Here is a 23,483-nt window from a genome sequence, read left to right on the forward strand (position 1 = left end):
ACTAACAGATAAACTTTAAACTTTTCAGAAGGCAATGAACCCAAACATTTGAGAGGGGAAGGTTTATCCTCTTCACGGAAATATGATTTTAAAACTACCATACCTGATTGCATTTTTTAAAAAAATTGATTCTTTGTTCAATAAGTTCTATTGCCATCAGGAGCACTGACTTAAACGTTCCACATGTCAGCAGTGGAACAGAGCTGAAGTAACATCAACTGATAGCAATATTAACTCAAGGTGCTTTAGCTTTTACTGTTGTCTAAAAAGCCTATGTCCATAGATTGTTGGTTAAATGTTTCCAAGCTTTTTTTAACAACGTTCAGCTTTAAACAAAACTGCATTTTTAATGCAACAAATTAAATGTAGCAGTTTAAGCATGCAAATGGATGGATTTCAAAAGAAACATCAGTTAAAGAAAGGATATTGCAAAGAGATCAAAATATCAGAACAATGCTCCTGATGTTTATTGGTATTGGGAAGGGGAGGTGAACAAAAAAAAGGCTTCTTCTTGCGTCAGTTTTTGCAGTGACGCTTTTCTGTAAGGTTTGTGTTGTAGCACTGAGCATTAAATAAGATATTATGAAACTGATTTTAAAAACAGAAAATTCCTCAAATAGGTGCATTAGCACAGATGGAGATTAACTGCAACCCATAGGAGTGGGTCCTTGTCTCTCTCCTGCTACCTCATTTCTGCCTGAATGGACCTGGAGAAGGGGCATATGCCACGCGGCCATTGTATACTGGTGTTTGGTAACAAGATTAACATCGAAGTTTGTAAGTTATTTTTGTTTTCCGTGGTTTAATTCTTTATTACTTGTGCCCCTCTAAAAAGGGAGCACTTGCTCCCTTGTTTTTGTTTCTGGCATTGCAGCAGTCAAGTGTCTCCTTATTTCATTACTGAGATAAGGCAAATAAAAAAGAATATGGGAGTGGAGGGTAATCACCTACCCTTGACTGCCCAAACAATTGGCAATTAAGGCCCTCAATCCGCCTCCACTGCCATAAAATGCTGGACAGGAGCAGGTGGGCCAATGCGTGAAGGCTGTTTTAGAAAGGGCTTCTTCGAAAAGAAAGTAAAAGGAATGCACATCATTCAGGGGGTGCCCTGTACACATCAGAGACACTCCCACAATACAGCACCCCCCATTCCCATTCCATCATGCTTGCAATCCTACATCAGGCTCCCCACCTGCTTTTCTCTAGGCTCTTCGATTCCCCCACCCACTTTAAAAGATAGAACTTGTCAGTTTCCAATCGCTATTGCTTTTCTTCTTGTGATTGCATGTAGTCATGATGTGGATATGCCGGCGTTGGACTGGGGTAAACACAATAAAAAGTCTGACAACATGAGGTTTAAGTCCAACCGATTTATTTGATAGTACACTCACTAGCTTTCGGGTTAGTCCCTTCGCCAGAACTCTCCATTCACCTGACGACGGGACTAACCCGAAAGCTAGTGAACGCACTATCAAATAAATCGGTTGGACTTAAACCTGGTAATGTCAAGACTTTTTATTGCATGTAGTCCCAGCAGCACTGATCACTGAGTTCTGGCACTGCCGGGACTACAAGGACTGCAGCCAATCGAGGGTGGGACTTGCCCTACACTGAGGACCAGAAGTCAGACTCTAAGCTTGTTTAACCTGTCAGCAGCATGTTATCGATATGCAGTGGACTTTGAGGGGAAGGATAAGAGGGTAAACAGGTTGCACTCCCATAACTAATCATGGTACTAAGAGGTTCAAGGGGTCAAATGGCCTACTCCTGTTGCTATTTCTTACGTTGTTATTCAAGGACGCCAGCCAAAAATGGAGGTTAGAGATAGGATGCTTGCAACGACAAGGGGGGCAAGGATGGATATTTACACAATGGAAAATGACAGCCATCTTGGAGATGGTGGCAACAATGCCTGTGGGGAGGAAACTATTAAACATCAGCTAATAAAAGGGTCTTTGATGGGGGGACCTCATGTTCAATTGTTTGTTTGGAATAGGATCGAGGGAGCAGCAGATTGAGTAAGCCAGGGGACTGGATAGAATCTAGAGAAAGATGCGAGTTTGGGTTAGACAGCAGGGAACTTCACTGGAAGTTAACCAAGGTGGGAGGGAAATGGCAGAGGCAGCTGGAATAGATGACCTTGATCTTTGTGACAAAGACGTCCATGAGCTCATTGCATTTGTTGGAGAAGAGGGTGAAAGAGATGGGGAAGTTTAAGATGACAGTTTATGGTGATGAACGGTGGTGTTGGAGAGGGGGTTAGCTTTGCATTCCTTAACGTGAATAGTAAATATTGAATGATTTTAGTGATGAAGAGCTGGATCCAGTAATGCATGATTACAGCCTTTTTTCTGAGAGGTGCAACATAGAATAACTTACACCACAGAATATTAACATTATGCAGTTCCAAGATGTCAAATATCTTGAAAAACATTTGCCTGACAATTTTTCTGCAGTGCCAACATATCTGTGCTCATCTGGATGATCCACAGGCAACTCAAAGTTCAATATTTTAAACTGAGTTGCAACTGAGAAGTTGAGAGAGGGACCATGTTCAGAAATTTACAACACACTGAAGTATTAAATTCATTAACAAAGTTCTAAGGCTTGTTCTTTAGTAACACGCATTATTTGAAAGCAAATATTAGCATCACTTCTGAACTAAATAAAATCAAAGAATAGTGAACAGTAGAATGTCTTTTTTTTAAGATATAAAATAAAAATGGAAAATACTGGAAAAACTCAGGAGGTCTGGCAGCATCTACGGAGAGAGGAGCATAGTTAACGTTTCAAGTCCATATGACTTTTCTTCAGAGTGTTTATTTCAAATTTCCAGCTTCCACAGTATTTTGCCTTTATTATTTTCTTTAATCATCAGATACATTTTTTTTAAAAGAAAATGCACCCTCTTCCAGATGATAACAGGTGGCTTCAATTGCTTAGACTAGTGTCATTTATTTCAATAATGGTAAACTACAACAGGAAACAATCAAAATCCAATATTAAATGAAAACAATGTTAGAGTACCCATTCAATTAATTATCTTTTCCTTTTTTTTATTTCCCCACTTGCTTGATGCTGTACCTGCTACTTTAACCTTGAATTTGGCATATTTCTCTATTTATCTTCAACTTATAACTAAAAATAATCTGAAAACCTTTCATGTTCCATATTGTTTATGGAAACACGTTCCAAAAGGCTTTTTCAAGACTATATTTTCACTTGAGAGCAAGCCTCAAATGTTGACATCTATATACTTACATGGAAGCTAGAAGGTCTGCAGAGATAGGGCAGGATTTTATGGCCGTACTCGACCCCAAGGCCAGAAGATCCCACCTGAGGTCAACGTACCTTTGCATGGTCCGTGTTCCACCTGCTACAATTCCTGTAGTGGGCGGGACGGGAAAATTCCGCCCATAGTTCTAAATGCATCTGGCAGCCAACCAGTGCCTGAAGAATAACTTTCAATGCTCCCTCAACATTTGGATTATCATCTTCCAAATTCTGCACGTTTTTCTACACAAACACCAGCTCCCAAGTCCTCTTCCTCAGTACGTTAACAAAAATATTTTGCTTATATCTTGTCCTCACCGGATAAATTTCACTTCTTGTCCTGTTCTCCAGTCTCTGCCTCCAAAGTATTTAAACTAAATTCCCAAATCACACTGAATGTAAACAGAAAGGGCTTCCCATTCTTTTTTGACCCAGGCACTTATGCCAATTGTTCATACCATTTCCAAAGATAGAAAACCATTCACTATAGACAATAAGAAAACAAGGTTAATAATGTGACAACGGAAGATGTTTTAAGGTCCAGGTACCAGCCAAATTTCCATCAGGTCAAAGACAGTTAAAGCTATTAACAAGCCACCAATTCTTATACCTAAGCTTTCATTTTCCATTGTGAAATAGAAAGGAAGCAGCATTACTATACTGCCTTTAATGTAGATGGGGGAGTGGGACTTGGTGTGGAATAGGATTTGGGTAAATTAAAGTTCACAGGGGGTGGTGGATGCAAGTCTAACCGAGAGTGTATTGGAATAATCAACTTGAAATGTGGCAAAGAATATCTGAGGCCTGCAATGCAGATGACTTTGTAATGAAAATGATCAAGAGGAGGATGTGAGAACCAATCTGGGTCAGGCTGAAGCAGAAGCAGGGAAAAGGGATGAATTCACCAGCAATGACATGGAGATTGCTACAGGGTTGAAGATGATGGCTGTGGTCTCTCCAGTGTTTAACTGGAGGAAACTTCTGTTCAGGCAAGTAGTGGAGGCAGAGAGAGTGGAGGGATGAAGAGGCAATAGAGGGATTAAGCTGGTATTGTCAGTGTTATTGTTAAATCAAGGAAACGGAGGTGAGCACTGAATGTTAGAAGGTTCAGCAGTAATAGTAGAAAAAAATTCTGAAAATTTCTACTAGAATTTAATTAAGTGAGGTGATACCAATCAGCTGGATGAAGGGAGAGGGGCACTGGATGGTGATGGTGTGGCTTACTATGCCAAAACTGCAGAGAGGTTTTGGAGAGAAACTGCAACAGTCACAGAGGATATGCTTTGTGACTTTGTTTAATGTTATTTTAGTACTGTGGCAGGGTCAAAATGCTGACTGGAGAGAAGAATTTGGTGCATCTATAATATCTTTCCTTCTATTTCCTGTTTGAATCCCTCCAAATACGTTGAACATCAAAGATATGGCATTGGTTTGCAATGGAAAAATCTTTTTTAGTGTGCAATGGCTTTGGGTTTCAAAGGAACATGAAGAGTGTGAGGGGTGGGAGCCATTTATCATTCAGCTAGCATGGGAGCTGGGGAAGACATTTAGGTGGTCTATAGGATTAGTACAAAGGGAGCAAGGCAAAGGACTCATTGATTCTGAAGAGAAATATTTGGCGAAGTAGACACAGACATTGCTTTCATTGGTTAGGGAATCAAGAACAGTCTCAAAATAATTAGTTGATCATTTATGGCTGAGATGAGAAATTACTTCACTCAAAAGGGGAGTGAATCTTTGTAATTTTCTACCTCTGAGGATTGCAGATGAATACATTTAAGGTTGAGATAGCTGGACAGATTTTTGGCCTTTCAGAGAACCAAGGGATATGAGGAGCCAGCAGGAAAACTGAAACTAAGTTCAAGCATGATCATATTGAATGGTGGAACTGACTTGCTGGGTCAAGTTGTCTACTCTTCTATTTCTTGTGTCTTGGATGAAATGAGCTCAAAGGAGAGCTCTCAGTTGAGATAGGAGAGAAACTGGAGTGAGACACAGGTTTAGGGATTTGGCACAGAGAAGATAGCACGAGGTGGGAAGTGGGGAGACAGCAGATTTAGCCAAGTGGGCAATCGCAATCTTAATGACAAAGAATCTATGTAGGTCAGAACAGGTGATTCAGGTTAGAGGAATTAAAGAGGATAGTTCAATTTGAAATTGTGACTGTAAATCGTTTGAGCCAGAGATTTTTTCCAAGGATGAATGCGAAAGTTAGAAGGGACATATTGGAAGAGGGTATGGGGATACAAAAAACATCATTAGAAGTGCCCTTGCCAATGATCATAATAAAAGAAAATGGTCAAGTGCATGGATATGATTAAATGAGGATTTAAGGAGAACAGGAGAGGGGGAGGAGACCAAGAGGTGTTCTGGTGTTGGCATTTGAATGGGGTATGAAGTGGAAAGTAGAAACTGAGACACTTGGGTAAACAACAAGGTATCACCAGCTGTGAATAAAGTTTCAGTTCAAAGCCATGATGTCAATGTAATCATGCAAAATAACACTACGAATGGCAAGAGAAAAACCTCTTTGCAATGGCTACCCTCAGATAATTAAATAATTCATTCGGCAAGGGAAAAGCAGTCACAATGTGCAATAAATCCTAAAATAGTGAATATATAAGCCTTATTTTAACAGAACAGGAAAATCATCTAAATGCTGAAAGCTTTTGATGAATCCTTCGCTCTCATTTATTTAAATTCCAAGCATAATTGTACATTGTCATTGAATCTGCAATTAAAACCAAATATTAAAATGCTTTTCAACAATTTATAGCATACACCCTAAGTCTGCCTCTGCACAACTTGGTAGAAAATTCAGCATAAAATTCATATCCCCTCTTTTACTCTGTTCTCTTGGGAAAATCACTGATGTTCAGGAATTACTTAACTTTAGAGAATCAATCAATAGCATAGCCCAAGAATAAACTTAAAGGATTTTTCTATATTCTATATTTTGAAAACTTACTGGTAGGATGAGGAAATTAGGCAGGATGTTTTTGAACATGCACTCACCCTTATCATGAATGATAGAATTATCAGTGCTAATGAGAATAGAAGAAAATATGAAACAATAGAAAGGCCGTCTGCAAGGTCCTTACACAGACCCTGATGATTTATTATGGCCCAGGTCATCCACTCCTGATGCCAGCTTCAATCCAGCGAGGTGGAGAGTCGGTGGGTGAGTGGCAAAGTGCAACTGAAGCAAAGCCATGTCCCCTTTATCAGCATCAACTGAAAATACATCCTTAAGATCAGACTCCAGTTCATTGACTTGTAGGATTTTTAGAAGTCCCTGTACTCCCGCCACTGCTCTTCATCCTGCACACTGTTTACACCCTTTAACAAAGCCCACCCACCCCCTTTGCCGGACCCCAAAGCTTACCCTCCACACGCACACGCTTTCCAAACGTCCCCCCCACCAATAAAGTTCACACTAACCCCCTCCCATCATACTCCCAGACTTGTTTTCTAATTTTGCAAACTGAAAGGTTCTCAGGAGGATAAGTTTGTCAAATATATATTTAGAACTTGAATTAAATGACAAGAAGGAACAGTTTGTCATTCATACAGCAGTCATTAAGGGTGTGAAAGCAGAGAGAATGGTTGGCTGCCAGACAACTGAGGAGGTACAGTCAGATAATGCAGGAGTTGAGAGTACATCTCACTCTCCAACAAATGAGGATGATTCCTCTGTGGAGTGCAACCACAGTCAAGGCATCATGGATGCATAAGTGAGGGTGAAGGTCACTCAAGAAATTACAATCAAGTTTGGCAGTTCTACAGTCAGATGCATTTGTTCCAGGATGGCATATTTCTTCCCTGGTGTCAGGGTACAGAAGGTCACTTTGCCATTGCAGAATATTTTGAGAGGCGGTGGAGGGAGCGGGGGGGTGGGGGGGAGAAGAAGAAGCGGGGGAGGGGGGTGTGTGTGGTGGTGGTGGTGGCGGTGAACAGCCATTGGTCACAGATGATATACCAATGACATAAGGAGAAAGAGGGATGAGGTCTTCCAGACAAATTTTAAGAGCTAGTCAGGAGACTAAGAAGCCAGAATTCAAAACAAAATCATAATTACGGAATTACTTGATAGAGAGTATAAAATAAAAGGATAGTGCATATGATTGCATGATTGAACAGATTAGTGCAGGAGGGCAGTTTTCTGTCACTTTGATTGGCCCAACTTGTTCAAACTACACAGGTTCCACTTCCCACAGAGCCAATGTCTTCACAGAGAGAAGCTTTTAAGGATCATTTAAAATAATTTGGCAGGAGGAATGGAGCATCAGAAAGGAGAAACAAGGTACCCCAGTAGCACTAGAAAAAGAAATGGTATGGTTTTACGTAGGGTCAGAGTGAGCAGAAATTCATGTCTAATTCAGGTTTGCAGTGCATGTATGTAAATGCAAGAAGGGTGGTAAATGAGGTTGGTATGTTGAAGGTACAAATAGGTACATGGGAAGTTATGATGTGTTGGGGTCAAAAAAGGGCAGGATTGTGGACCAACTATTCCCAGATACAAGGTGTTCAGAAAGATAAGTAATGAAGAGAATGGTGACAGAAGAATATTAGAGATCTGGAGAGAGAATGTGCTGGAGGGGTCAAGGACAGAACCTACTGCTCAGATTTAAGAAACCATTGCCAGACCATTACACCGCTGAATGCAGTGAAATAATCGAGAGTTTCAACAACCAAAGAGTAGTAATAATGAGACTCAGATTATCCTAATCAAGAATGTGACAGTTTAAAGGACAGAGTGTGAAGAGTTTCTGACTCTAGTTCAGGGGAATTTTCTTGATCAGCATACTTTTGGGAAGATGGCATTTCTAGATTTGCTTCTAGTAGCTCAGGTGTAAAATGTCAGTAGGGGATCATTTAGGCAACCGTGATCACAGTATCATAAAGTTTAAGTTAGCTCTGAAACTACTGTCTTAAACATGAAGTCAATTACGAAAATACAAAGACAGAGTTGGCTATAACGGACTCAAAAAATATGTTAAGACGGCGGAGAAGCAACAGCAGACATGAGATATTTCATATTCTACAGACAGGTGAAAGCACTCCCCCTTTATTCTTTCTCATCAGTTGTTACAGGGTTTTTGAAATTGTCAATTTTGTGTACGTACTTAACAGTTCATATGCTGACTGCAAAGAACTCAGACAGGTTTTCTTTTAAGGAGTTAATTTTTTATAAAAAAAACTTACCCAGATGAAGCTATTAAAATAGCAAAAAAGATAAACTGCTGCAACACACAGACACACAAACATGCAAAATACAATTTGCAAAGTATAGCAGGTTAGCATTAGGCAGTGAGGCAGTTCTTAAATTCCTTGGAATTTTTTTTCCTGGAAATGCTGCTTTGGAATTTGGAGACTTTTTTTAAAGAATTTTTCTGTCTGCTGTTCACAGTATAAGCAGGCAGGGTCTAGTTTCACTAAAACAGTGAAGGAGGCAAACAGCTTTTTGCTGCCTTCAGATGTTCCTTCTCTTGACTGCCTCAAAGCAAGTAGTAATAGAATAATAAATTATACAAAAAGACTTCAGAGTAACAACTGACCATTGATACATGATGGAAAACAATTGATAGTCTATACATTTTAATGAAGGAGTTTCCACCTTTTATGGTTAAACTATGGATATGCAATAGAGACAGATAGTTTAGTACTTGCATTTTTGTGCATTATCAGTTCTGAGAATTCTCCTTTGCTACCAGGTAGTCCTGGCGGCCTTATTATACTCTCTGTTTTAGGGTAAGTCCTCGCAAGGGCATGCACAACATTCCACAAAGATGTGGTCTAGGTACATTTACGGTGATCTATTTTTAGAAGCTTCTAGAAGCTTGGCATACTTGATGTCCCAAATATCAGGTGAACTGCAGCAGCTATCTTAAGTCAGTGTCTCTGTTCTAACAGCTGAAATTGCCTTTTTAAAATAATGTTTAAAAAATGTGAATTCAGGCAATTTCATTAAAATGTAATATTTGATGTGAACACACTCCCAAAATTATATCCCATTGAGAAGGGCTCTACAAGATAGATGCGCTACTGTGGCTAAGGAAGGTAAAGATGGCATGAGATTGGAAGAAAAGGCATACAATCCTGCAAAGATGTGTGGTAGCCAGAGGATTAGGAAAATTTGAATATGAAAAACTAGCAAGAATTATAAAAAGACAGTAAGATTTTTATAAGTACTCTCCACTTTTTTTTGCAGCCTCTTTGACCCTTCCTCACAGGTTGCACTTCCATATAATTGAAGATGTTCCTAGGTAGCAGTGATCATAATACTACATTCAATTTGAGGAAGTGAAGAGTGGATTGAGCTTAAATAAGGGCAATTATGAGGGCATGAAAGCACAGCTAGCTAAAGTGAAGTTGTAAATTAAGTTAGGGCTAGATCATAACAAAGTAGTGGTGGACATTTAAGAGGATGTTTTAGAATACACGAATAGATGCATTGCAATACAAAAAAAAATCCCAAGAGGTCAACCCACTATCTGTGGTTAACTAAAAAAAGATAGCATCAAACTTAAAGAAAAAGCACATAATTGCACAAAGATAGATGGCAGGTCAGATGATTGGACAGAATATTAAAAAACAAATAATTACAAAAAGCTTAATAAGGAAAGAAAAATTAGAATATGAGAGAAAGCTAGCTAGAAATATAAAGACAGCAAGAATTATTATAGTTATTTAAAAAGGAAAAGAGTTAACAAAGTGAGTTTTTATATTGGTCTTACAGAAAGTGAAACTGGGGAATTAATAATGGAAAAAACTAAAGACCAGTTAACTTTACATCTGTCATTGGGAAAATGTTAGAAACAAATTATTAAAGAGACTACAGCAGGATATTTGGAAAAAACAGACTAGTCAGGAAGAATCAATATGGTTGTGTGAAAGGAAAGTCATGTTCAACCAATTTATTGGTGTCATTTGAAAAGGTAACATGTACTGTGGCTAAAGGGGAACTAATGGAAGCACTATACTTAGATTTCCAGAAAGCAGTTGATAAGGTGCCACATCAAAAGTTATTGCGAAAAATGAAAGCCCATGGCGTAGGAGGTAACATACTTACATGAGTAGAAGATTAGCTAGCTAAGAGGAAACCCAGGGTAGACATGAATGGTTCTTTTCTGGTTGGCAAGATATAATCACAAACCGTATACCACAGTTACCAATGCCGAGGCCTCAACGTTTTACAATTTATGCAAGTTACTTGGATGAAGGAACCAAAGGTTTGGTTGCTAAATTTGCTGATGATACAAAGATAGAAAGAATAGTAAGATGTGAAGAGGACACAAACAAGATCCAAAAGGATATAAATGGGTTGAGTGGGCAAGTACATAGCAAAAGGAACATGTGGGAAAATGTGTAATTGTCCATTTTGACAGGAAAAACAAAAACGAAACACATTTCCTAAATTGAGAGCAATTGCAGAGCTCTGAGATGCAGAGGGAGCTAGGTGTCCTAGTGCATGAATCACAAAATGCTAGTATGCAGGTTCTGGAAGTAATTCAGAAAACTAACAGAATGTTACCTTTTATTGGAATACAAAAGTAGGGAGGTTATGCTTTGTTATACAGGGATTGGTGAGGACCATATCTGCAGTATCATGTTGATCTCCTTATTTAAGAAAGAATGCAAATGTGTTATAAGTAGTTTAGGAAGGTTTACTAAATTAACACCTGGATTCGGTGGGTTGTTTTCTGAGGAATAGTTGGACTGGCAAGGCTTGCACCCACTGAAGTTTAGAAGAGAAAGAGGTAACATGAGTGACATATAAAAGATCCTGAGTGGTTTTGACAATGTGGATGCAGAGAGGATGTTTCCTCTTTGGGAGACTCTAATATTAGATGGGAGAATCTAATATTAGGAGACACTGCTAAAAATAATGGGTCATCGCTTTGTGACAGAGAGAAGAATTTTTTTGAGGGTTAGGAGTCTTTAGAACACTTCTTCAAAAACCCTCAGAAAAAAATTCTTCTCTCTGTTCTCTCAGCAGAAGTTGAGTCTTTGAATACTTTTAAAGCAGTGGCAGATAGATTCTTGATTAGCAAGGAACTGGAAGGTGATACCAGAGGACTACAAAATTGCAATTGTTACATCCTCGTTCAAAAAAGGGTGTGAAAATAAACACAGCAACTACAGGCCAGTCTGTTCATTTTTGGCAGTGAAATTTATTTTTAGAAGAGATAAGCTGGGACCAAATTAACAGTCACTTGAAAAAGTATAGGTTAAGGAAAGCCAGCATGAATTTGTTGAAGGCAAATTATATTCAACTAACTTCACTGACTTTTTTGATGGGATAACAGAGAGAGTTTGTAAAGTCAGGCCAGGAATGGGGCATCTAATCCCTGTTAACAATAGATTAGTGATGTGTTTTGAAACAGATTTCTGCTCCACACATACAATCTTTTGTTCTTAGATAGATGGATTACTGTTGGTATGAAGGCAATCTTACCCCTTCCATAAATGCTGCATCAACAGGATTATTATAATGAATGCATAATTACTAACAGGTATATTTGTATTTCACATCACACTTATAATTAGGATGAATTAAAATATATGTTTCCATGTTGAAAATTAACCAATGGGCAAAAGAGACAGGAAGTAGAACCAGAAAAATTCATTTTCTGAAGATGCTGACAACTCAAATTTAGTTTTTTTTGCAAGCAATATGCATTTATGTATTTATGTTAAAATAAGACTGATTACAAGATGACAAAATACCTTACCACATGACCAATCATATATTCCACTGTAATAGAGTTAATTGAGTACAATATTTGTCATAAATAGGATCATTATGTTAAAATCTGTTTCCTGTAGTAAAGATCTTCAAATAATTAAAACATTTTTTTAAGATTGTGTAAAACTGAAGAATGATAGCACCACCAGATTAGAGCTAACATGGTTTGATAAAGGCTTCTTGTATTTTCAGCATGTCTTTTTAGAAGTCTTTTAAAATTCTCTCAACTCTGCCACTTTGACATGTGAGAAGTGATCTGTAACATGCAAATTTTCAATTATGACAGCAGGTTGTGTGAACTTAGCTTGTATTTCATTAAGTTTGGAAAATTAAGAAATGATCTATTGTGGCCTTTAAATTATAAAAGGATTAAAGTATTTACTTTTCTACACAAATTCTCATCCCAAAGGGCTGTGAATGCTGGATGAACTATTGTTTTCAAGGTGAAACCTGATTTAAAAAATGTTATCAAGGTATACAGGTCAATGGCAGTTAAATATACTTGGAGGCACAGATCAGCCATGATCTGAACAGCAGAAGATGCTCAAGAGGAAGAATGGGTTACTCTCGATCCTAGTTCAAATCATGTTAAGACAATTATTCTGGCTATGTTAAACTGATTCTAAAATTGCTGAAGAGATATGCATACAATGTTAACAGGTACAGGGCACTCAATAAAGTGCACATTTCCATCATGCTGTGTTAATTTTGCAGTACTTCCTTGAGACTCTTACCTGGTTTATGCCCTGCAACTTTTTTCATTTTACTTGGCATCACCACCACACTTCTTTTCTTCCTTCTCCGTGTCCTCCTTTCAGTCACTCTTTCCTCTTCAAATCTCACTAAATTTAAGTCTCTTACCATGGTTTCTTTCCATCTTGTCTTAAGCCTTTTCTTCTTCTTTCTAGCAGTCCCACTTGCCTCAACACATTTCTTCCATGACTTCCCAACAGATGATTATGCCACTTCAATCTCTTCTTAGCTATTTTCTTCAATGCTCCCACCAGCTTTACCTTCTTCCTGATAAGCCGGTTTATAATTTTGTCCTTTCTCATTAAACCACACATCCATTGATCTGTAATTTCAAGGCTGAAAACCAAACTATTCCATACTACTGAGATGGCTTCATGTTTAACAACTTGCTTTGAAAACTCTGCTCACATGCTGGCAATTGTGACAAATTCCACCACAGAAGTTGAGACAACCCACAACATTCTAAAATGATCAACAGTGTTCTATTTCAAACAATGCACATCATTCTAAAAGAAAAAGTCAGTTTACCCCATCTCCCAATGTTAACAGATGAATCTATTAAAAAATTTCAGGGTCTGGACCCAGATGCACTAATCACAGCGGTAATGGTTAAGGCAAAAAATGGATTATAACAGGTATCTGACCTATAAGTTTCAACATTTTTATATTTTGTTTCCCTGTTGTGTCCTTTTGTATTTATCCTTTATATATATCATCCAAGGTATTTAAATAGAACCAAATTTACAGAGTCAATCAACAGAGACATGAGTAATCCCTCATGTCAATTTATAATCACTTCACTCCAACCCCAAGCATACACATATCAAATGGGAGATTTCCTCCATGGGCTTATAAACCCAAAGTGAATTTCCAACATTATCTATGCGGATCTGAATACACGAAATTTCAAAATGCATTTCTTCACATTCAAGAGTTGCATATATATTACGTGCACCAAAAATATTAAGAGACAAAGAAACTTCAAAAATTGTATCACAAAATATATTATACGAAATAGTTTTAAAAAACTTCACAAGAAGATTTCATTGCAATACAATAATGAAATAATGTAAAAACCTGCCTCGTCTTTGTGCTATCTGCAAGTATCCCGTAGACAGGTACTGCTCCAGATCCTGCTGAAAGGCTTCTTCAAAAAACTTCTGTCGCTCTTTCAGTTTCAGCTGTTGCGTGTTCTCCATATCTCGTACCTTCTGAGCATGTTCACCATCCAACTCAGCTGGAACAGAAAAAGAAATCTTTGATATGAACTATGAAACAGACTCCAAGTTACAGCTGTCAACCTGCAAGTGAAAACAAGGCGCTACATAAAACAGGAGCTTACCTTTTATTGTCTATTCACTTAAAAGAAACTAGCGAAATCGACATAGCAAACTACATAGATTTTATTGGATTCCATCTTGCTCTGGATGCTGCAGCTGATGGATCCTGTTATACTGCCAACTCTTTTAATGCTAACTTTGCAGGATATTCATCATCAGGATTGCACTGCACATTGGGAGTTACTTTTTACTATAAGGGAGCCAGTGATCCACTTTGTGTGAACCTCAACACTGTGTACAAGTAGTGGATTTTCTCACCACACTGCTTCAGTTTGGAAGTTTGATTGTGATTTGACATCCAAATTACACAACTATTTTAATAGAATGCCTGCAGTGCAGAAGGAGGCTGTTTGACCAATCGAGCCTGCACCACCAACAATCCTACTAGGCCCCATCCTGTAACCCCCACAAATTTACCCTGCTAATTCCCCTGACTTTATGGGCTATTTAGCATGGCCAATCAACCTAAGCTGCATCTTTGGAGTGTGAGAAAAAAAAGAGGAAACCCACACAGACACAAGGAGAACGTGCAGGATCCGCACAGTCACCCAAGGCTGGAAGCGAGTCCAGGTTTCTAGTTCTGAGAGGCAGCAGTGTTAACCACTATGCCAAGGTGCTGCTTTGTGTTGCTGTACATCTGAAACATTTTTGAATCAAAATGAGAATATCATTGTCTGACCTTTTTACAGATCAGTGTTTCTTAATTAAAAGACATGTTGTAACAGTATAAGCTCCTGGGAGCATGGGATCATCTTGTCCAATTTACTACTCTCATATGCAGGAGGGAAAAATGGTTCTCTGGGGATTTCAGTGAACCCATCCCCACTTCAAATGGATTCAAAGTAACAAACTCTAATTCTAGATTTGATTAATTATAGATTAGTTCTAGAGGTTGTAAATAATGTTATCCTTTTATTTTCGTTCTGTGCAAATAGTTGCAAAATTAATTATAAATAATGAATGGGACTGTACTATCAACATTTATAATTAATAACCAGTTTTGGTAAATAAAATGTACATTGCATGACTTTTTTCTCCCGAAACACTAGCTGAATAGTTTGCCTCATGATGGCCTTGGTTTTAAACTCCCCAATCTTCTGCAGTTGTTTCCCTCCTAAGGCATAATTCACAGTTGAAAATAATTGGTGTTGTACTTTTGTCTACTTCTTTTGGTGTGCATTTATCACCATGTCTCACACACTTCATCTTGTGTTTACATCTTTATTTCTGCTTCTTTCTTTGACTCATTCATTAAATTCCCCATCTGTCTCCTTCCCACCATACCTTTCTCTACCCATTTTGTTATTTCTCCACTTTGTTTGGTTTGCAATTCATTTATTAGATTTGAACTGAAGGTCACGAATGCACACTGACCTGATAATAAACAATTAGTTGCTACTGCTCGACCTATTCCTCCCTTGACCAGCTCATTCCTTCTCCTTTGCTTTTCTCCCAAAACAATGCTTTTTCAACCGGGCCTTGCCTTCCATTAGTGTTATCTTTAGTGTTGATTCAGAGATGACTGAAGCTATTATTTTCAGTTCTTGTCACAAATCCACTGACTCCATCACCTGCCCTTGTTACCTCCCAAGACTGAATCAGGCTGTATGCAACCATGGAGTCATACCTGATACCGAAATGAGCTTCTGACCACGTACTCTCTCCATCACCAAGACTACACCCATCTTGCAACATTGCTGAACTCTACCCTTGTCTTGGTTGCCTTTGTTACTTCCAAACTTGATTATGCCAACCTCCATAAACTTGAACTCAACTAAAATTCTGCTGCCTGTATTTTAACTTGCACTAAATCATATTCACCCAACATCCTTATGCTTGACGACCTAGGTTGGAGCACGTCCTGATAAAAAAACATTTCGCATCTTTGTTTTCAAATCATTCAATGGTCTCACCGCTCCTATCTCTGCAGCCTTCCCTGTAAGAATATGAGATGTGAGAATCTGCAATTCTGACCTTGTGTATCACCAATTTTAAACACTCTACCCTTCAGTGTCCTAGTTCTAAACCTCTGGAATTCCGTCACTAAACCTCCCTGTCTGCGTCTCTCTCCTCCTTTAAGAGGCTCCTTAAATGTTATATCTTTAACCAAACTTATGATCAACTGTCCCAATATCTTGTGGTGCGGTATCCAATTTTGTTATACAACACTCCTGGTACCTTGGGATATTTTTGACATTGAAGGTGCTGTAGAAAAGTGATCCTTTGCTAACATATGATTAATTAATGTGCTATTCAATGCTAATCATCAAGAAAAACTGCATCCATTCAATAGCAACAAAGCCCTCAAGTCTGTCAATTAGATCATGGTAAATGTTATCTCAACTGTGGTTCCACATTCTATTGTCATGTCAAAAAGACATGAAAATAAATCAAAACCGTATGCATTAAATGCTACTGTTTGGATTTGTACTGAATCTCAAGACGGCTGCTACAGGTCACATGACTCAAGATTGGCCATCTATTCTAGAAGTTTCCAGCAACAGCAAGTTTAAGTCCAACCGATTTATTTGATAGTAAACTCACAAGCTTTCGGGGTTTGTCCCTTCGTCAGGTGAATTGAGTGTTCTGGCGTCAGACAGAGCATATAAGGCACAGACAGTTTACAGATTACTGATTAAAATGTGAATCTTTACACCTAACCTGCTGTTCAAGTCCTAAAGTGGCCGACGATGTGAGAGGAAGGAGCACTGATCACAGGTTAAAGAGATGTGTGTTGTCTCCAGACTGTACAGCAAGTGAGGTTTTGCAAACCCAGGCAAGTCACGGGGGTTACAGATAGTGCGACATGAACCCAAGATCCCTGTTGAGACCGTCCTCATCGGTGTGGAACTTGGCTATCAGTCTCTGCTCAGCGACTCTGCACTGTTGTGTGTCGTGAAGGCCGCCTTGGAGAATGCTTACCCGAAGGTCAGAGGCTGAACGCCCATGACCACTGACGTGTTCGCCAACAGGTCTTGCCTGGTAATTGTTGAGCGACGTTCATTCACCTGTTGTCGTAGCGTTTGCACTGTCTCCCCAGTGTACCATGCTTCGGAACATCCTTTCTTGCAACGTATCAGGTAGATAACGTTGTCGGCCGCTTTAGGACTTGAACAGCAGGTTAGGTGTAAAGATTCGCATTCTAATCAGTAATCGGTAAACTGTCTGTGCTTCATATGCTCTGTCTGAGGCCAGAACTCTCCATTCACCTGACGAAGGGACAAACCCCGAAAGCTTGAGTTTACTATCAAATAAATCGGTTGGACTTAAACCTGGTGTTGTCAGGCTTTTTACTGTGCTTACCCCAGTCCAACGCTGGCATATCCACATCATGACTAGAAATTTCCAGCAGAGATTAAAAGAACAAAGTTCAACACTCATCCTTGTGGAATCCCATACCCAATGTAAAGGCACATTACAATCACAAAACAAGACTGACTCCCCATCTAGTATGATAACAAAGACAAAAACATTGGAATTCATTATACCTGCAGGGATAGCAGTAATCACCATTTTGGTCCTAAGGGAAACAATGGATTTAGGTCAGAAGCACAGAAATTGTTTGTGAGGCCTCAATTAACCCAGCAGCCTGTGTGCAATCCATGGATATGCAGTGTGCCTCCAAAGTCCCAGAAAAGTGTAGAAATGTTGTAAACAGTTCTACTTTAACCCATCCATTTACTTCCAAGATGAAAGACAACTGAGGTTCAAGCATAATTAATCAGCATTCCTACCTGGAAACAAGGCACGTGAGGATGTGGATGTACGGATGTGAGTCTTGCCCACGTCCCACCATAGCCTTAAGGAGGGGAAGCCTGCCCTCTTCCTTCTCCAGCTGGCCCAGAATCAACGGAACGAGTCCAGGAAGCATTTGTCCTCCAGCAGCATTTTGTTAAAGCGCCAGTACGCGGACCCCCGCCGGATGTGAGACGGGACAAACTCCACCCACACCAGGGCGGTGGTCTGTGCACAGCACCTGCCGCATGGAGGCCAAAGAGGCGCCTGACACATACACCCTTGAAACATACAGGCAGTCGATTCTAGATGCTCCAGCCCCAGGCCTCACGTAAGCAAAACCTCTGGGGCCAGGATGGCTATGTCGCCAGACGTCCATCAAGTCGTGGGTCCTGAGCAGGTCCCGCGACTTCACCATTGCCGGGATACGCAGCCACAGGCTGGTGCGGTACCGTACCTCGAGGGTACAGTTGAAATCCCACCCCCAACCCCCTCCCCGAGGACGATGCATTCGCCCCCCGCGATGCTGTCAAGATGAGCGGACACTTTCTCATAGGAAGTCGTTTGCTGCGGTCCACCAGTCGGGGCGTAGACATTAAGTGAAGGACCACGCCCCCCTCACGGACCGTCAAGTGCAGCAACTGGCCTGGCACCGGATCCTTGACACCCAAGATCTCCGGCTGATAATGCGGGGCCAACAAGATAGCCACCCTGTTAGAAGCGAGCATTAAAGGTGGCTCATGTAGACAACCCACCCTCGCCACTCCAGAAGCCACTGAGCTTTGTCTCCCAGAACGATATGGGTTTCCTGCAGGAAACACACCGCATACTTCTCGTCATGGAGGACCGAGAAGTTCTGGAACCTGCGGTGTGGCTCACTGACTATAGTCACCTTCACGTCAGGAGCTTAGTGCCACCATCATCACTTATCTAAACGTGTGGGGGAGCGCTGGTGCAAGATGCGTCAGTCCACTCCCCCATGAGCCCATCGAGGAATTCCCGCACCCGATGCTGCTCTTTTTCAGTCAGGTCCGGCACGGCCTGTGAGTAGGCCCGCACGGGTAATTTCAGATAAAACAGTGCGTTCAGTTATTTACATACTTAAGTGTTGGAGGACACATTAGTCTTGTTGCGTGCTTTTCTTTGCTTTAATAAATAATCTTTATTAATTGATTATACAATGGCTGGACTGGTTCCTCACTGGATGGTACACTGATCCTCACATTATTCCAAACAAATATACACCACTAAAAACAAGTGTTTCAGGTTATCATTCTGAATTTTGAGTTACTTTTGCAGGTAACATTAGCAGGGTTCATAACATTTTCAACCTAACCACATTGTAGAAGAAGTACCTTCACAACATGCGTTACAATGGGTCAAAGGACACAGTCCGCTACCATCTTCTCAAGGACAGGTAGGAATGGGCAAGAAATATCAGTCTTGCCAGCAATGTCCATTGCCTGATTATAAATAAAAATGATATTTTAAATATACTTGCAGATTATCCAAGAAGTGATCTGAACCAACTTGAAAGGCATTTACTAATAGTAAATTTAGACAGGGTGATTGAACTAAATTGATGCCAGAAGCATGGTTCCCTCATTATGTGAGGCATCATATCGATATTGGTATCAAGATTTTAGATAGAGTGTCAAAATCTCATTTATACAAAACAATCATGTATTTTCAAGAGAAGGAAAGAAAGAGGACCAGGAGCACAGAAAAGGTGCTTCAATTGTTTATTGCCTAAACTCGCATGAAAGATGCCGGAGGACACAATGCAGCCCTGAACTCTACAAGTGACAAGGAGCAAAATGAGCAAGAGAATAAAAATGGTGTGTAAAAACAAATTTTCATGTACCCTCCAAAAGCACACCAGAAGCTAATATGGGCAGTACCACAGGTATAAAATAAGGTGATGCAACTGCTGACACCAAAATGATACCACTGGAAGCAGCCATTTTTATCTGATTGCTCACAGCTGAACTCAGATATACAGGTATCTCTGTACTCACTGATTGGAATCCACTCCCCTCCTGTTGTGAGCAACATGGTCACAGATCAGAAAGCAAATCATACATTGCAACTTTTCTTAATCCAACTGCTGTGGAAATTGCTTAATTTACCTTGTAAATTAGGAGAACAGAACAGCCAATTGAACTATCTCATCTGAATTTAAAATTCAAACACGTTTCATGCAAAGCTTACATAGCGACAGTGTTGTGACTGACTTGATTAATAGCCTAGTAAAGTATTAGCATATGAATAGCACAATAGGCTGATAAAATGAAGATTAAATCAAAAATAATCAACATTTCAACGAGCTTCTTTCACTCTGTTTTACCTGGTATCTCCCTTTTGTTCAGTTACTAAGTTCCTTTGAAGCCCCCTTTTTGGTCGAGTGTCCTTTAATAGTGCCATCCGAACCTGCAAATGAACCTGACTTGCACCATGTTTAATCTCTTTGTGCATCACTGGGTGTACAGAATGTCTACCACTGACAGCCTATATGAACCTTCCCCAGATAGGGGAAATCTGACTAAACTGACAATTCTTATTCAAAACTTCTCAACAACTACACAAAGTGCGCACGATTTCTCTTTTGTTACGGAATTTGTTCTAAAGTATAAAATGGGTAGATTGGGATCAACCCAGCAGCATTAATTATTGAGTCACTTGTAGTGTAAGAGTTTCAATTATAAAAAAGGAGCTTCAGAGAAATACAACTCAAGAACTGCTTTTCAAAACCACTGACGCAACTGAGTCGCTGCATTATGAATTTTCCTGCTATGTTCAGTGAATTAACAGATTGTAATTTAATGAAAGATCCAAAAAACCCCAAAGACTTAGAATCTGTATATATCTAAACTTGAATGTTTCATTTGTATAATGTAGAATAGTTATCAGCTATATCCAGACAGGGTTAATTAGTTGAGTTTTGTTCCTGATTTTTAGATTACGGCTTCTACCTCAAATGGGCTTAAAATGGCCTCATCCTAATTTAGCATAATTAGCTCTTCTAAGGATCTAGGGATTCTGTACATCAAATTGCTGCGAATCTTAAAATTAAAATGAAGTGATTAATCCTTTTTATCAATTACAGTAACTTAGAAATAATAGGAGGGATTACTATTTAAAGGGCGAAAAGCTGCAGCATGCTATGGTGCAGAGGGACCTGGGGGTCCTTGTGCATGAGTCGCAAAAACCCAGTCTGCAGGTGCAGCAGGTGATCAAGAAGGCGAATGGAATGCTAGCCTTTATAGCGAGGGGGATAGAATATAAAAGCAGGGCGGTCTTGCTGCAACTGTACAGGGTACTGGTGAGGCCGCAGCTGGAGTACTGTGTGCAGTTTTGGTCGCTGCACTTGAGCAAGGATATTTTGGCCTTGGAGCGAGTGCAGAGGAGGTTCACTAGGCTGATACCGGAGATGAGGGGTTGGACTATGAAGAGAGACTAAATAGACTGGGTTTGTACTCGGCGTTTAGAAGGATGAGGGGGGATCTTATAGAGACGTATAAGGTAATGAAAGGGATGGACTGGGTAGAGGTAGAGAGATTTTTCCCACTTGGAAAGGATAGCAGGACTAGAGGGCACAGCCTCAACATAAGGAGGGGGTGCAGTTTAGATCGGAGTTGAGGAGGAACTTCTTCACTCAAAGGGTGGTGAATCTCTGGAATTCTCTGCCCGTTGAAGTGGTGGAGGCTACTTTGCTAAATATATTTAGGTCACGGGTAAATAGGTTTTTGACAGACAAGGGAATTAAGGGTTATGGGGAGAAAGCAGGAAAGTGGAACTGATCCACTTCAGATCAGCCATGATCCTATTGAATGGCGGAGCAGGCTCGAAGGGCTAGATGGCCTACTCCTGCTCCTATTTCTTATGTTCTTGGCATTCAGGGTGAATAATAGCACAGGATATACAGCTAAATGCAACAGAATTCATTTAACATATCACAAGAACAGCTACAAAACAGCCATCTCCAAAGACGGAAATAAACCACAGAGATTAGATGAGGGGACATTAGGAGAAAATGTGGCTCAGCCCCAAAAACAGGCGTGGAGACCAGAGTACATAAATAACATTGCCCATTCATTGCACCTGATAGACAGTTTGTTAAGTTATTGCTACTGACTTTTTTTTTTTACATGATTTCTGCATTAAGCCAGCGATACCCAATCTGTTTATTGGCGCTATTGTGCTACTGAACATTATTACTTAAAGGCAGCTTGCATCTCTTAAAGGTAAGTATGTTATGTTACCAGTTTCTTTTTTAAGTGATCTGGGCTGTGGTTCTTGAAGCAAATGGCTAAACACACAAGAGCGCAAGTAGCAACGTATCCAGAATATGAACTACAGGTCTTGGTGGAAGAGGTGGAGAGAATGAAATGTGTCCTCTATATGCAATGGGTCAGAAGCCTTCTGTACAGACGTTCAGGAGGTGGTGGGGGTTAATGCTACGTGTGCTGCTCCTCAAACATGTAGAAAGAATGAATCTGACAGGGGTTGTCAAGGCGAGGGAGGTCATTGCCATCTAGCAAATATTTTTCAGTGGATTACTAGCCTTATTTACGTTCAATTCTCTGAATGCTCATCATTCATTTACCAATCTCGATTAATCAGTTCTTATACCTAACATTCATATGTTTTACCTAAACATTCACACTTAGCACTGTTGCAAGCCTCAAACTCACATCTCAGGTGTGATTTCTGAAAACTTGAAACAATGACTAAGTTATAGAATCATAGAATACCTACAGTGCAGAAGGAGGCCATTTGGCCCATCGAGCCTGCACTGATAACCATCCTACCCTATCCCCGTAACCCTGCATATTTACCCTACTAATCCCCCTGACACTCAGGATCAATTTAGCACCTAACTCACACAACTTTGGACTGTGGGAGGAAACTGGAGCACTCGGAGGAAACCCACAGACATGGGGAGAATGTGTCAACTCTATACTGACAGTCACCCAAGGTGGGAATTGAACTCGGGTCCCTGGCGCTGTGAGGCAGCAGTGCTAACCACCGTGCCGCCCCTTGAATTCTGTTGCACTTAGCCATGCAATCACCCTGGACACCAAGTTAAATCAGAGTCAGAGCAGTGGGAGGGAAGATTCAAAGCAACTGTGCTCCAACAAAGAAAAAGTGTGGCACTCCTAAATCTAGAACCACCCCCCCCCCCCACCCCCCACACAATGTGTCAAAAGGCAAAGAAAAAGGAAGCTTATGTTGGATCCTGACAGCTCAATAATGCAGACAGTCTGAATGAGTGGAGAAAGTGTAGGGTGTGGGGTTAAGTTGAAAAGGAAATGAGGAAAGCAAAGAGAGGGCATGAAAATAATTGGCAAGCAAAAGGAAAACTCAGGTATTTTATAAATATAATTAAAGAAATGTAAGATTAAAGAACAAAAAGAAAGCCAATGCTGTGGACATGGTGCTTTCTGCTATCTTGACAAAAGAAGGTAATGCAGACATTATAGTTAAGGAGGAAGAAATGTGAAATATCCAATGAGAAAACATCAAGAGGAAATATTAAGGGCTTTAGAATCTTTGAAAGTGGATAAATTGCCAGTCCAGAATGGACTGTCCTGATTACTAAAGGAGGAAATAGCTGTTACGATAGACTTGGA

The 23,483-nt window shown here is 40.0% G+C and overlaps 1 protein-coding gene across 1 annotated transcript in view; it reads right to left on the bottom strand.

The window, feature by feature from the left end:
• Nucleotides 1-23,483, bottom strand: part of LOC145353613 (dysbindin-like) — a 216,631-nt gene that overhangs the window by 19,234 nt on the left and 173,914 nt on the right. The window contains exon 8 of the mRNA XM_080204382.1: nucleotides 13,857-14,012. Coding sequence (XP_080060508.1) covers nucleotides 13,857-14,012 — 156 coding nt within the window. The remainder of the gene's footprint in view (nucleotides 1-13,856; nucleotides 14,013-23,483) is intronic.

Source organism: Carcharhinus amblyrhynchos, chromosome 2 (assembly GCF_965287045.1).
Source record: "Carcharhinus amblyrhynchos chromosome 2, sCarAmb.v2.hapA, whole genome shotgun sequence".
Lineage (NCBI taxonomy): Eukaryota > Metazoa > Chordata > Chondrichthyes > Carcharhiniformes > Carcharhinidae > Carcharhinus > Carcharhinus amblyrhynchos.